General features: G+C 56.1%; 4 protein-coding genes across 4 annotated transcripts; 1 reads left to right on the top strand and 3 right to left on the bottom strand.

The window, feature by feature from the left end:
- Positions 1 to 286: 286 nt before the first annotated feature.
- J7T54_000587 (uncharacterized protein) lies at positions 287 to 3,852 on the bottom strand (the record flags this gene model as incomplete). The annotated part of the gene is made up of 7 exons (XM_051504423.1): positions 287 to 1,365; positions 1,659 to 1,881; positions 1,957 to 2,057; positions 2,781 to 3,159; positions 3,218 to 3,377; positions 3,431 to 3,608; positions 3,810 to 3,852. The coding sequence occupies 7 exons, from the start codon at positions 3,850 to 3,852 to the stop codon at positions 287 to 289; spliced, it is 2,163 nt and encodes a 720-aa protein (XP_051363941.1).
- A 355-nt stretch (positions 3,853 to 4,207) lies between these two features.
- Positions 4,208 to 6,959, bottom strand: J7T54_000588 (uncharacterized protein; the record flags this gene model as incomplete). Its single annotated transcript, XM_051504424.1, has 4 exons — positions 4,208 to 5,034; positions 5,091 to 5,282; positions 5,333 to 5,346; positions 6,004 to 6,959. The coding sequence occupies 4 exons, from the start codon at positions 6,957 to 6,959 to the stop codon at positions 4,208 to 4,210; spliced, it is 1,989 nt and encodes a 662-aa protein (XP_051363942.1).
- Positions 6,960 to 8,170: 1,211 nt separating this feature from the next.
- Positions 8,171 to 10,091, bottom strand: J7T54_000589 (uncharacterized protein; the record flags this gene model as incomplete). The annotated part of the gene is made up of 3 exons (XM_051504425.1): positions 8,171 to 9,228; positions 9,279 to 9,959; positions 10,019 to 10,091. The coding sequence occupies 3 exons, from the start codon at positions 10,089 to 10,091 to the stop codon at positions 8,171 to 8,173; spliced, it is 1,812 nt and encodes a 603-aa protein (XP_051363943.1).
- A 1,344-nt stretch (positions 10,092 to 11,435) lies between these two features.
- Positions 11,436 to 13,832, top strand: J7T54_000590 (uncharacterized protein; the record flags this gene model as incomplete). Its single annotated transcript, XM_051504426.1, has 3 exons — positions 11,436 to 12,029; positions 12,180 to 13,242; positions 13,327 to 13,832. The coding sequence occupies 3 exons, from the start codon at positions 11,436 to 11,438 to the stop codon at positions 13,830 to 13,832; spliced, it is 2,163 nt and encodes a 720-aa protein (XP_051363944.1).
- Between the last annotated feature and the right edge of the window lie 657 nt (positions 13,833 to 14,489).

A 14,489-nucleotide genomic window follows, 5' to 3' on the forward strand; every position in this document is an offset into this window, starting at 1 on the left:
GACCCTGACCTTTTTTCAAATCTCCTCTCCCCACACAGCATCCAGGCGTCCGCGTCAGTAGATTTCGTGAAATAATGACAAAGGGGATAATTTCATTGCTGCTCTGCGCCCCGTGGTATTTTCATTTTCTCCCAAGGCGCAAGGCACCGGGCCTGTTCTGGTCGTGCGAGAACGAGCCCAACTCCGCAAAACATAAATGACAAGCTCTCCTCAGACGTTTTTGTGTTGTGTTTTTCAGTCTATTCGTGATAGAATACAAAAAAAGAGGCCCGGGAAAACGATGCATTTATCGCGAGGACATGGCCTTGGTGACAAGGCGCTTGAGGGCGAGCTCCTGCTTCTTGAGATCCTCGGCGGTGCTGTCGGAGATCTCGAGGGCGCCCATGGCGTCGGAGATGGTGGACTCAATCTTCTCCTTCTGGCCGCGCTTGAGCTTGAGGGAGAGGGTGGGGTCCGAGACAATCTCCTCGACGCGGGAGACGTAGTTCTCGAGGGACTGCTTGGCCTCGAAACGCTTGCCAAAGGCCTCGTCGTTGGCCTTGAAGTTCTCGGCGTCATTGACCATCTTGTCAATCTCGGCCGACGAGAGCTTGCCGACCGAGTTGCTGATGGTGATGTTGGCGCTGCGGCCCGAGGTTTTCTCGGTGGCGGTGACCTTGAGGATACCGTTGACGTCGACCTCGAACACACACTCGAGGACAGCCTCGCCGGCGCGCATGGGGGGGATGGGCGCGAGGGTGAACTCACCCAGGGAGGTGTTGTCCTCGCAGTTGACACGCTCACCCTGGTAGACGGGGAACTGGACGGTCTGCTGGTTGTCGGCGACGGTGGTGAAGGTCCTCTTCTTCAGGCATGGAACGGTGTTGCCACGGGGCACGACGGGGGCGAAGATGTTGCCCTCCATGGCGACACCCAGGGACAGGGGGCACACGTCGAGGAGGAGGAGGTCCGAGGTCTCGGCCGAGGTGGCCTTGCCGGAGAGGATACCGGCCTGGACGGCGGCACCGTAGGCGACGGCCTCGTCAGGGTTGATGCTCTTCTCGAGCTTCTTGCCGTCAAAAAACTCGGACAGGAGCTTCTGGATGCGGGGGATACGGGTGGAGCCACCGACGAGGACGACCTCGTCGACAGCCGACTTCTCGACACCCGAGTCCTTAAGGACCTGGGCGACAGGCTCGAGGGTGCCGGAGAAGGCCTTGGCGTTGAGCTCCTCGAAGCGGGCACGGGTGATGGTCATAGTGAAGTCCTCGCCCTCGAAGAGAGAGTCGATCTCAATGGTGGCCTGGGCACCGCTGGACAGGGTACGCTTGGCACGCTCGCAAGCGGTACGGAGACGGCGGAGGGCGCGGGCGTCGCCAGTGATGTCTGTTCTGAGTTTAGCTAGTGTTCGCAATGTGGATCTGGCTTGCTTGGTGCTGTTTGAAAGAGGACAGGAAACGACAGGTGTAATTGCAGGGTTCACAATGGTAGTCTTTGTCTCCCATTTCAACTTTCTTAAGATGCCGCTTGGTCTTAAGGTGATTGTTGAGCTCTTGTATGTAGGGAAATTTGAGGCTGCATAGATCGCAGATATCCTTTCTCTCCCCATTCGGCTTTTTTGAGATGGGTGCGTGTCTCGTGCTTTTCATGATCCGATTTGCATTTGAATGCCTGATCACCGATGATACAGTAGTGTTTCTTGTTGTCCATGTCGTTCTTCTTTCTAGCGTTGGCTTTGTCCTTGGTGCGGACCCAGTATTGACGGTTGGGTTCTTGTGACGCTTTCTTGGGGGGGGGGTTCTTTTTGCGATACTCCTTATTCAAATCCTGGCGCTTCTTTTTGGTTGCAGCTGCAATCTCAAGTAGCTGCTCTTTGGTGAAGTTGAGATCGTTATTCCCGTCCTTCGGTTGTGCCATGAGCGGATTGTGCGAACATAGTCCATCCCATCCCAAATCTGGTGCATGCCATGGGCGTACATGAGCGAGGCCGTAGGAGAGTTCTCGAGAGCGCATTGCAAAGAACAGGCCTGAGAAGAATGCTTCAACCCAGATGAGGGTTCGCACTTTGGGAAAGTCTTCTGGCTTTGGGATTGGACACCATGCCACCACGGTCGAGTGTACGAGCGTCCATCAGTCATCCACAGCCTCTTTGACATACTTTGGAGTTGCCTTGCCTTTTTCGTGTTCGTAGATCCTTGCACGAACACCCTGTGCGGCTCGGCATGAACATCCAACGCAGATATTTGGGAGATGACCAGGTTTCTGAAAGAGCGTATAGACCGCCCAGGAATTGACAGGGATGAAGGATGACAAGTTGAGAATCCAGGAAACCGTAGGAGGAGAGCTTTACTGGATAGTATCCAGAAGACCAGGGAGAGAAAAAAACATTTGCCATGGAGAGTACAGCAAAAAGATCCTCGTACGCAGGAAAGACAGTATAGTAGCGGGAACTGACTGTCGACAAGCCGGACAAGAGAGACCAGCAGGCAGAAAAAAACGGCTTGGACAAGAATCGGACCGGTTGTACGGACGTGTTCCACGATCAGGCAGGAAAGCTGAGGACAGTGTGTGTATCGCGGGAGCCTCTAGACAGAGAAGTGGAGGGTGGTAGAACGACGGAGGAGGCTGGGACTGGGGCGCCATTTTTATTCCTCATGGGACTTCCCATGCCATAAAGCAGAATGAGCGGGTGGTTGAAGCAGAAAGTGGGAATGGGTGTTGGGGGAAGGTGCGGGTGGTGAGAGAACTGAGCAAGTCCGAGGGTGTCCGGGGTATAGGAGGCACGGGGCTCCACGACGTACCTTTCTTCGTTTGGCGAGTGAAATTTTTCTTGCAAAAATCAAGGAGGTTTGTGTCGAAGTCCTGTCCACCCAAGTGAGTATCACCGGCAGTAGCCTTGACGGTGAAGACGCCACCCTGGATGTTGAGCAGGGAGACATCGAAGGTACCACCACCAAGATCGTAGATCAGGACGTTACGCTCCTTCTCGGACTTGTTGGAGCCGAGACCGTAGGCAATGGCGGCAGCAGTGGGCTCGTTGATGATACGGAGGACGTTGAGGCCAGAGATGGCACCGGCGTCCTTGGTGGCCTGGCGCTGGTTGTCGTTGAAGTAGGCCGGGACGGTGATAACGGCCTTCTCCACCTTCTTGCCGAGCTTGGTCTCAGCAATCTCCTTCATCTATGGGGTGTTAGCTGTGTCTAGTAGAGGCATCAGTAAAAGAATAACTTGCCTTGACCAGGACCATGGCGGAGATCTCCTGGGCGGAGAAGCTCTTCTTCTCGCCGAGGTACTCGACTTCGATCTTGGGGCTGCCGTTGTCATCGATAATCGTGAAGGGCCACGACTCAATATCCTTCTTGACAGTTGGGTCATCGAACCGACGTCCGATCAGACGCCTAATCGTTGTTAGACGGTTGATCCATGCGGTGAAAAGTTCGGCAAAACTCACTTGGCATCGAAGACGGTGTTCTTGGGGTTCATGGCGGCATTGTTCTTGGCAGCCTCACCGATCAGACGCTCCTTGTCGGTGAAGGAGACGAAAGAAGGGGTGGTGAAAGAACCCTGCTCGTTGGCAATGATCTCGACATTGGTACCCTCGTACGTGGCAACGCAGGAGTAGGTGGTACCTGGAAGTGACCGTCAGCGTATTGCCTTTTGACATTGGGCGCATCCGCATCGCAGCTCTCGTTTCAAATCGACACTTCGAAAAATTGTTGTCCCGAGCAGAGTTGTGGCCCATCAGGGTCTGTATCACCCCGCAGCGAGCGCAACAAACTCTCACTTTTGTGTATTGAGAGCGACGCAGCGATGCTGGGAGTTGAACTTACCCAGATCAATGCCAATGGCACCGTCGTACACTTCGTCCGCCATTTTGAATGTGTCTGAAGTATAAAGGGGGAAAGAAAGAGGTAGTTGTTTGATGGAGGAGGGTGGAAGGGGAGGTTTCGAGGAGAAAAGGCGAAGGGTTTTCGGACTGTACGTGGGGTCGAGTTGAAAATTCACGTCGCCCACTATTTTTTTGGGACTGTGAGTGCGCCAGTGTGAGTGTGGTTAGTTTTTTTCTCGCTCGCTGTGGAGCCGTGTGACTCGTGAGTCGCTAGTCCTATTCGGGCACTAGCGCACTTCCGTGCTTCACGCCTCACCGCCCAGCAGCACTTCACCAGTTCACCACGAAACAATGTCGACTCTTGAGCTATGAAACAGATAACGAACTACCTTGCCATCATTACTTCCTTTCGTGCGGCTCGAGGCCAAGACTCCGCGCCTCAGACGCCACCAACGACCCAACCGTCTCCCTCAGCGACACACCCTTGGCCTCCCAGCCCAGATACGTGGGCGCGCGCACCGTGATGCCCTTCGAGTTCCGACCCCAGGACGACGTCGTCTTGCCCTCCATCATGTCGACCTCCTTCTGCGAGACCGACTTGGTCAGCGGCTCCGGCAGGAAGCCCTGCTTGCTCGCCGCGTCGGCTATCCACCTGGCCAGGTCGGACCACCTGTGCGAGCCGCCGCCTGCAAAGTAATACGCGTGTAGGCCAAACACCTCGGTGTTGCTGCGCTGGGCGGGCTCCTGTGTCGCAGCCGCGAGCTTGACGTACAGGTCGCCGAGGTCGTCCACATGCACATTGTCCCACTCGGTCAGGCCCTTGCCGACAATGGGGGCAAACCCCTTTTGCAGGGTGCCGCGCGCCAGCTCGGGCGCCTGCAGGCTGCGGGTGTTGACCTTGCCAGAGCCCTCGCCGTAGATGGTGGGTGGGCAGAGCACGGCGATCCGCACGGCGTCCGAGTTGGCGGCCAGGACGATCTTGTCGACGTTGCGGTGGTCCGCCTCGTCGGGTAGGTTCAGGATCTTGCCAATGTCGTCAATGTCGTGGTATTTCTGCTCTGGGAGGGGCGCTTCGCCGGAGCGCTCCGCCTTGCAGTCGTACCAGGTGAGAATGCTCGTGCCGGACGTATGGAGCCAGAAGCCGGGCTTCTCGGCCGAGTGGCCAGCAGCAAGACCCTTGGCGATGGCTTGGGCGCCATTGACGTTGTCGGAAGAGTCCGCGGTGTCTGGTCCAGCAGTTAGTCGTGCTCGGTGTCTCTTGTCGTGGGGAAAGGATACGCACGAACGACAATGTCGGCTTCTGCGGCTGCCTTTTCAATCACGTCCGAGTCGTCGAGGCTCCCGTAGACAAATGTAGTGTCTGGGTAAGCATCCTTGATCGGCCTTGCGCGCTCCTCGTTGCGCACAAGCAGGACGAAGCGGGCGTCTGGGAAAGCTTTGGCCAGGTGAGCATGCGCAGAGCCTCCAATGTAGCCTGGAACGAATTGTTAGCAGTTATGCAGTTGTCGTATGTCGTTGCCGTACCCGTGGCGCCGGTGCTGTGCCCCTTGTTAGTTTGCGCTCTGAGGGGAGGGGCAGGTCTCGCTCACAGAAAGATGCTAGGGGACATGTTATTTCGAAAAGTCTTTGTGAATTCCTCTGTTGCATTCAGTTGAGAGCTTGACTATGAATCGGGAATCAGATGGCTTCCCCCATTCATTGATACCTTTTTCGAAGACGTATGTCGCATCTGCCGACTGTGGGGTCGCACGCAATGTCGACGCCATGACGTTCACAGCACAGCAAACCTTGGACGTCCATCCTTCTCTTCACTTATTCAGCCGGATACATTTGGTATTACAAACACAATATGCTACCTCTTCCAAGGCATTACTTTTCTGGGCCCAGGGGGCTTTCCTATGTGACAAGTTGGACGCAAGTAGCAAATAGGCGGTGCTTTCGGAATCCAAATACCGGGGAGCAAGCTTCAACGTCTGTTGACTGCAAGGTACCCACGAGCCTCGGCTTCTTCACCGAGTCCTCACAAGAGGCTCCTTTCTCTCCAACAGGACATGAGAGATATTATCTTCTATTTTCGTCTCCTTTCTATTAGAAAATGTAACCCAACGCCTAGCAATGCTGCGCCGCCCACAAAAGCCAACGCCCATGAACATGAAGCCATCAATCGCTCTCAACGAAAGCCTTCGCTCTCATACCTCTCCCACGCCCCCCCTCCCGTCTGCTCCCCCCTTTCCTCGCAGAAGCGCTCCAGGTCAGCCTCCATGTCGCCGAGCCTGAGTTCCTCTTTCCCGACCCAGTGGTCAATCACGTCGGCAATCATCCTGAACGCCTCGCCGTGACCACCCGCCTCGAGGCCACACATGACAAACAGAAAGGAGTGAATCATCTCGTGCAAGAACGTGGCGATCAGGAGCCTGCGGTTGTAGCGCGTGTCCCTGAGGATGGGACTCGACAGCACGATGAGCGTCTCGTAGCCTCCCAGCAGCTGCGAGTGGCGCAGGGCCGTCGTGCCGACAATGTGCGACGTGTACTGCTCCGACGACGTCGTCGACCAGTCCCACGTGACCCGTCGACTCAGCCGGTTGGCGAAGAAGAGTGTGTTGGCCGTGTGGAAGAGGCTCTCCAGGGCCTTGTTGTCCAGCGGGAAGCTCGAGTGCGGATGGATGAGGGAGTGCAGGATCCGTGAGGGCTGGGAGTCGCGACGGGAGAGGAGGGTGTGTTTCTGCACCATGTGCGCGGCCTGCAGCTCATTCAACAAGGGCCGTGTCGTGTCTCTGAGCGTATCTGCGTTGGAGATGGACAGGCCAGAGGCGGTGCGCTCCATCGGCTGAGGACATGGTGAGCGGTAGCGTGGAGGGGTGCCCTCGCGTGGGATGGGTGGCGGTGTGCCCTCGCGTATCACGAGGAAAGCGAGGTTCTTGATGGAGACAGAGTCGCCATTTGTGCGCAGCCGTTTAGGTGAGTCGGATCGCTGCTGCAGTTCATGGTGATGGTGGTGGTGATAGTGGTGATGGTGGTGTTGGTGGCGGTGGACGACTCGTCTCTTTGCGCCGTGGACGTATGTTTCCTCTTCAGCACTGTGGTGGCCCGAGTCGCAGGGGTGGTGGGCCTCGTCAGGCGGAGTGCCGCCGCCCACGACCCAAAAGGCCATGGAACATGCTCGATCTGGTCCCAGAGAGAATGTCAAGATGGGATGGAAAGGGAAGAAACCGCCGTTGGGCGACTGGACGTGGGCAGTATCAGCTTTCCAGCGTGGGCGGCACGCACGGATGGGCAGGGATGGTGACTCGGAAAGCGGTAAACGTCCTGATGCCACGAGCTGTAAGTTCAAGTCGTCGCTCCTGCGTCTTTGACCAGACTGCTGGGGCCTAATGATGTATAAAGTCTTCGGTTATTACAGAGAGAGGACGGAGAAGAAGTAGAGGCGACATAGCCAAGCCATGAGGAGAAGACTGGAGTGGGTGTGCCACCGGGCTGGCTGCCCAGGCTAACCTTGCATAGCGACACTTGACGACAGCCTCACTCGCTAGACGTAGCCAAGGCACGGCAATGATTCGACCACGGATCTTGCTCAGCAGGAATGGAAACAGCATCGGCAATCTGCAGAGGACAGGACAGGACGAGACGACGATGGGAGGCTGGAGCAGGTGGGTTTCCGGTGTCTGCGCGCGCGTGCAGCCCAATCCAGCGGTGTACTATCATCATAAATTATGTACAGGAGCTGTCCGTGCAGCATGCACTGCGCTGCTGGTCTCGTGTCGTGTGTTTGTTGGCAGGCAGGGCGAGACTGGCGTGGTCTCCTGTCCACGATAAATGGAGCCCGGATCGTCGACGCCAAAGATGAGAGACCAAACATTCGACGGGAAAGTTCCTCGGGCATTCTCCCTTGTCCGCGCGCTCAATCGACCCTCTGTCGATCGACCAGACAGGTGGCAATGCCTTGCCCTCTGAGTCGATCGCGGGGTCTGACTTTCGGCACACCTTGTCGCGGCCGTAAAATGTTGACACGTACTTGTAATTACTTTTTGGCACACGATTCAGTATAGAGCCGCAGATTGTCGGATCGCCCAGTCTGAATAGTGCAGTGGTGGTCGTGGGTGGGTCGTTGTCAATTGGCGATGGCTTCATTGGCTTTGGGCACTGCATCGGTTTCACTCATTGGCCGCCTCATGTTCACGCATAACATCCACAGTCTACCTTATATACCGATTAACACTTATCATATACCGATTCCCTTTTGTTCTCGCGCTGCTTCTTTTATCCCGCTGATGGACTCCTGGCCCCAAGTCAAATGGTCCAAACCGCTCCGTCGCTGTGTGTAAAGTCAATCATGTCTCTCCCAGACTGGCCTGCTACTCCATTTCACCACATCCCAAACGATTCAGCACTACCCAAGCCGAGGGCACTCATGAACCGAGCGTCGTTGGCGTCTCGCCGAAGTGCCTCGCCCATCTTCTCTCTAAATGCGTGATCAGCCTCGTCGCTCTCGGTGGCACTTTCTGGAAGAAAGTCTCGCTCGGTGTACAGCGGGCTGGACGTGAAGCTGACCAAGCCCAGTCTTTCACCGGTCCAGAATAGTATGTTGTCGTCGTTTGGTAGTGACTTGCCACCCTCTGTTCTCGTGGAGATGATCTTTCGGGCCACATCGTCTAGCTGAGGCTCGGCAGCGAACAGCGTGCCCTTGCCTTCCGTCTCGCTGTGTCCGATGCGCAAGCGGCGGCACTCAGTCGTACCGTCTCTCTCGAACCACTTGAGCAGCCCTGACCCGTCAGAGAAGACGATCCTCGTCCCCTGCGTCGCAACCGAGAGGATGGGCGCCGACGCCGCGGTGTAGCGATTCTTCACTGTCGAATTCTGTTGCAAAGTCGCGCCGCTGTCGGAGCCTGGCACCCCGGGCGACATGCCATATATCTCCAGACTGCCCTTGTTCTGGTATCCGCCGCCCGCGATCAGCGTGCTTCCCTCCTGTTCCTTCATGCCGGCCACCACCTCGCTGCTCGCCTCAGCGCCTCGCCTAACTTCATGGTGCAGGGCTGAGAAGTGGTAGGGCAGGGCTGCCAGACTATTGATGCTTGCACCAGACCAGTTCGACCTCAGCACCGGAAACTTGCGCAGGTCGTAGTGCAGTATGCTCCTGAAACGCCCCGACACAAAGACGTCATCGGTCAGGACATTGCCGCGTGGGATGAAAATGGCACTCGTCGGTGTGGGCTGCGATAGGGACGCATATGGCGGTAATGGATTCGGGTCAAATATCCCCGATCCCGGACCTGGTGCGCGGAAATCGTGTAGATGCACGCCCAGGGACGTCCCGACGACCAGAGGCTTGTTCGGATGCACCGCCGACATTGTGTTGATGGAGAACTCAAACTTACTGCGGCTCACGACTTGCAACCGGTTCAGATCCACCTCGATTAGGTCTGCGCGCAGGTTAGCGAGGCATTGTCCATTCGAGCCGAGGTTTGCCTACTATTCTGTATCGCAATGTACGCCTTATGATGCGTGTTATCGACCACAACCCTATCCGCAATGCTCGAGTCGATCTTTTCAGCCCGAGCTCGTCCGCATTGACCCGCAGTCGACTCTGAGTAGAGCATCTCCGGCGCACCCCTTGCCAGAATCGCCCCTTTCCGCCCTCGAGTCCCGTTGATGTCCCACAGGCACATCGAGCCATCGTCCAGAGGCGCGACTGCCAGCTTTGTCCCGATCCCGTCCGACCCGTCATACGGCGCGTACATGGCCACTCCTCGGGCCTCGATGATGGCCTCGAGACCTCGATCGCTCAGGTGCGGTGCCTCGAGCCAGTTGACACTCGCCGGACCCTCTCGTTGTATGTATTCATTGTACCAGGACAGCTTTTCGCCAGGGTAGGAAGGATCCCAGTTCGCCATATCCTGCAAGCGCTGGGCTCGCTGCGTCTGTTGGCGTTGTGCACCCGTCGGAAGCCCGTTGGCGGGCTCATCCTCGTCGTCTACATGCGCATCCTCGTCGGGCGCATAGGCCCTCGCCGCCGCCACGCGACGATTCGCCAACTGTTGGCGCCATGCTGACTCGTCAAAGCAGAGCGTCTTCCATAAATCGTCGTCGAGGCAGATTTGCTGCAGAGACCGGGAGGCTTGCTGCAGCTTGGCTAGTTCGTATGGTTCGAGGTCTTCACACAGAGTCAGCTGGCTGTGGTTTGGGTACAGTGTGTTCAATGCGGTTTCGTACAGCGAATGATTTGCAGGACTAGTTCGTCCGGCAGAGCCTCAAAGGCAGACGTCTCTGTTGAGTGCACAGCCATGGCGTACCGCCCGGCGACAGTTGCAATGGTAACCTACCTATGTAGAAGAAGCCCGTCGACGTCGTTCCACGGGCATGATACATACCAAGAAAATAAAGCCGATCTACTCGTCCAACAGCCCCCGACGTTCATAGGAATTTGTCAGCGGGCGGGCATTGACGAAGTGATCACTGATTCTTTATAGGTTGCTCAAGGGAGTGTTCAGTGTTGAAGGAACTGCGACGCGGTGGGGTCAACTTGACCAAGTGCATCTGCAGGGTTCCGCGCACCTCCACTGTCCAGGTCCTACGCCTCTGTTTCGCAGTCTCGAAACGATGGATACTTCCCCTCACCGGATCCAGTCTGTCGTTTCCAGTTTGTGTTGGCGGGGTTGATGTGTCTGGACGAGGGTAGCTCTGGAATGAGTGATGGTGATGAAAGCAGTTGATGTATTGTAAAGCAAAGCGTCAGCCCGAGATCTCATGACCTGACCTGCAAAACCCTGCAGAGAAAGAGGTGCGCGGGATGCAAAAGTGCACAAGGTATGTTTACGGATAGAAGACGGTGATTAATTAATACTTCAGGTGCTCTTGGGATTCTTTCGATACGTATCACAAAATCGCAGGTTGAAGGTGCGGAGCCCAATCGCCGATCACTCTATCCGCACTCAGCGCTGTGGGGCTGCTCAGGTACATGCCAACCGATTGGTCAACCTCTGGTGGTCTCCGATAGCGCGCCAACATCCAGAGGACCTCGATGCGTGATGCTCAATGGTGAACAGCAACCGTGTTTGTCAACAACAAGAAGCAAACAAGCCCCTCCCATTAACCTAACGAAATTCCGAGCCAAGAGTCGACATGAAGATCTCTCGAAGACTCCAAGGCTCAAGAATTCTCAGATGGTGCTCACCTTTTGATCGCCAAATTGGCTCACATCAGGCCAGGTGACCATGGTGAGAACCAGGTAGAGAGACAACAACATCAGACGAAGGTCCTCTGCCCCAGACAGAGCAAGTACTACCCTCTGTCGCTTGCACAAATTTTCTCAGTTGGCCACAGACTTCCTGGACGCCGCCAACATACAGTCGCGTCTTTACGCCCAGTCCTCTTTCACACAAATAAACACCAGCTGCCCGTCTAGCTTCGCATCCACATCCTCACAAGGCCCGAGACACCTAAGCTTTAATTTCAAGTCTGTGACTCCTGCCCCGCTGAAAGGATCATGATCCGCATCGAAGCGGTGAGTACAACGTCCAAGGCAGTTGATATCTCTCACTGACTATGCCACAAGCTCTCCTCTCACCAACTAAAGCCGGACACCGGTACCAAAGAGGGCGGAGATGGGCATGTTACCCAACCACCCCATATGGTGTCTAATCGCGGACTGCCAGGCCGGCCTCGTTCCATCGGGCCAGATTTCAGCAGCCGATGGAGATCCAACTCGCGTCTGGACGACGACAATGCTGTGTCCGAGTGGGAGACAGTCGCAGGCGGCGACGAGCAAGAAGACCGTCAACCGGACCTGGACAGGCAGCTGAAGCGCAAAAGAAACTTTGAACCCGTCTCCCACGGGCAGGATATTCTCCATCCGCCTCTACCGTGTAGCGCGTCAATCACGCGCCGATATACTGTGTTGGGACCGCCTCACAGCGCCTTGTCGAAGCTGCCCACGGGGAGATCCAGGGCACAACCGCCTGGGAGCACGTCTTTCCGCTCATACTCAAGCCTCGACACCGACACTTTCCAGGAGGCAGTCACTGGTTCTCGATACGTGTCTCCCAATGTCTTGTCATTGAGGCCTTGGCGGCGTCATGAGAAGCTGTTGCCATCGAACGCGGATACAGATGCCTGCAGCGACCTCAAGGGCTCTGGCAGAATATCCGACAGCATCGGCGGCAACCCTTTCGAATATGACGCCGTTTTCTACTCGACCTTTCTGCAGCCAGCAGCCGAGAAAGAGGTGAGCGGCGCCCTCTGTCGAGTTGGTGATAGCTATCCGGAGCGTCCTTTGCTATCAGCACCGCAAGAGACCTTACGGCTTCCCGCGGGGCATCGCCAGTACCGGTTTGGTTCACAGTTCTATGACCCAGCAGCGGTTCGCTCAACTTAGAAAGTTGACAATGATGTCAAAGTCCCCGTGAACACAAAAACATCAACGCCCTCGGACCCCGAGCCACAGCCGTCTCGTCGCTTGAGCGGAGACATCGCGACCTTGGCCCGCTCCACGACTGATCACGCCATGGATGGTGACTGGCAGACGGTCACGGAAGATTGCAGGCTCGGTCCGTCAATGGGCTTGAACGAGCTCGGCATCAAAGGCACAGGAAGCAGCCTGGCTGACTTGTCAGACGGCGCCTCCTTTCAACACAACCACTTCCCGAACAGATCAACTGACCGCATCATCCAGCACCCACAGCCTCATGGTGCCAATGCGTGTTATCACGTCCGCACGGACAAGCATACACACCGACCTGTCCTGCTTCCTGACTTCAGAAACAATGACCTGCCAGCTTTGGGACCTGTACAGAACTCGTCGCGCAAGGCATCGCGCCCTGCATCTCGCGCAGCCGCTGCCATTCGCCGCTTCTCAAACTCACTGCGTCGCGAGCTCACGCCCGAGCCAATGTCATTGAGCCCCAAGTATATCGAAATGGACAGATTCGGTGATGATCATGCCAGTGTGGAAGCGGAACAAGAGGTCGTCCGGGTCGAAGAGAATCAGACAACTGGTGAGCAGTTTCGATTCAGGGGGTCTCAAATCATTGAGAGCTTCGCCCGTGATCCGTCGACGCCAAATTTGATCGTCTTCGACAAAGCTTGCCACGGGGCTGCCAATGCTGGGGAGACTCACCCACGTGGTCAGTCACACGTACTTTATGAGGAGTTCATCACCGGCATTCCTCGTCTGCCATTCCCTCTGGTCAGCTTGCCTGAAGCTGCATTGCTGCAGCACTTTCGCAGAGAACGTGGTGAGGAAGACCACACAGAGAATGGCAGCTCATTCTCAGCCAAGGCCAGGTCTGTCACTCTGAGTTCTCTGGCGTCGTCACAGCCCTTGACGCCTCAATCTCCGTTCTTCGATTATCGCGAAGCACTGAAACGAGGTTCGCTGCCGTTCCCTGCGACAACATTGCCACCATCGCGGTTGCGCGATACCAGTCGGTGGACTGCCTGTGAGTGCACCTCGTCACGCAGCTTCCCTTTGAGCTTAAATAACGGATGTGCAGCAACTAACGATGGCACTGAGATGCCTGAAGTCTCGCCCGCCCGCTTCAGAAGCGTGAACACGAATCCCGCAGCGCCCCATACGCCGTGCAAGCCGTGGTACAAGAGTGGTTCATGCGACAGCTGGGCCATTTTGGGCGACAGGTTGCCCATCCTTCACTCTCGCCCCATGGCAGCCGGGGACAAAATAGCCTATGACCATGCCGTACCCGGACACAGACCAACATTCCACCATGCTGACGCCATGGATACGGCAAGGGAGCATATGATGCTGCGTCGTCGATCCTCCGCCGAGGCCCAGCGTCGTGAGGAAGCCATCTTCCTCGGTGTAGTTGCGCTGACAGCCTGCTTTCCACCCATCGGTATCTTGGCCTTGAGCGCCCAGTTCGACGCGACGATTTCGTGGTTCACACACGGTGAGCTCCACAAGCTTTCTCGTGCCCAGAGACGCGTCCTCCAGCAGCTGCTTCTAGCCGTGTGCTTGATATACCCGACACTGGTCATATCTCTGTCCGTCTACTTTACTGTGTCCAGGTGACAGGTTTCTGAGAAATGCGGCTTCTACTGTTTGGACGGGTTGGTTCGGGGCGCTCGGATGCCAGCTTCATAGTCAAGCGTGGCGCGCGAGGGTAGTTGAAATGGAACGGTGTAATATTTGGTCGGCTATGATTGTATCCATCACTATGAGGAGGAAGTCTGTTGGCTGGGCAAAGAAGGACACTGATCCCATCTTGTCACTTCTGATCTACCTTAGATACTGAATTACGCATAACGTAGTGTCACTCTACTTCTGAGATCCGGAACCGTTTCCCGAAGACTGTCCGCTTGGGGGGTTGTACACAGAGCCACCTTGGCCATCGTTGTAGTAGGTCGAACCGTTCGGATTGGAATAGTAGTAAGATCCATCCCTAGGAGATGTCAATGCCTACAGAAAGAGGAACGGGTGCTCATCGACTTACGTGTTGGAGTAGTGGTACGAGTTGGAGTTGGAGGCGCTGGAACCGTAGTCACGAGCGCAGTAGTGGTTGCCCTGGCAGCGGTCAGTACATGATGGTTTGCGTATATGCAGCTAGCTGGATGGAGCACTTGCCTGGCTGTTGGTGCCGGAGCTCTTGTAGTCGTAGTTGTCAGGCATGGCGAAGTGGTGGCTTTTTGGACGAGTGCTGCTCTGTGAAAAAATTGGTAAGAAGTGGAA

The sequence above is a fragment of the Emericellopsis cladophorae genome (assembly GCF_022114955.1).
Source record: "Emericellopsis cladophorae strain MUM 19.33 chromosome Unknown NODE_9_length_645218_cov_115_098568, whole genome shotgun sequence".
Lineage (NCBI taxonomy): Eukaryota > Fungi > Ascomycota > Sordariomycetes > Hypocreales > Bionectriaceae > Emericellopsis > Emericellopsis cladophorae.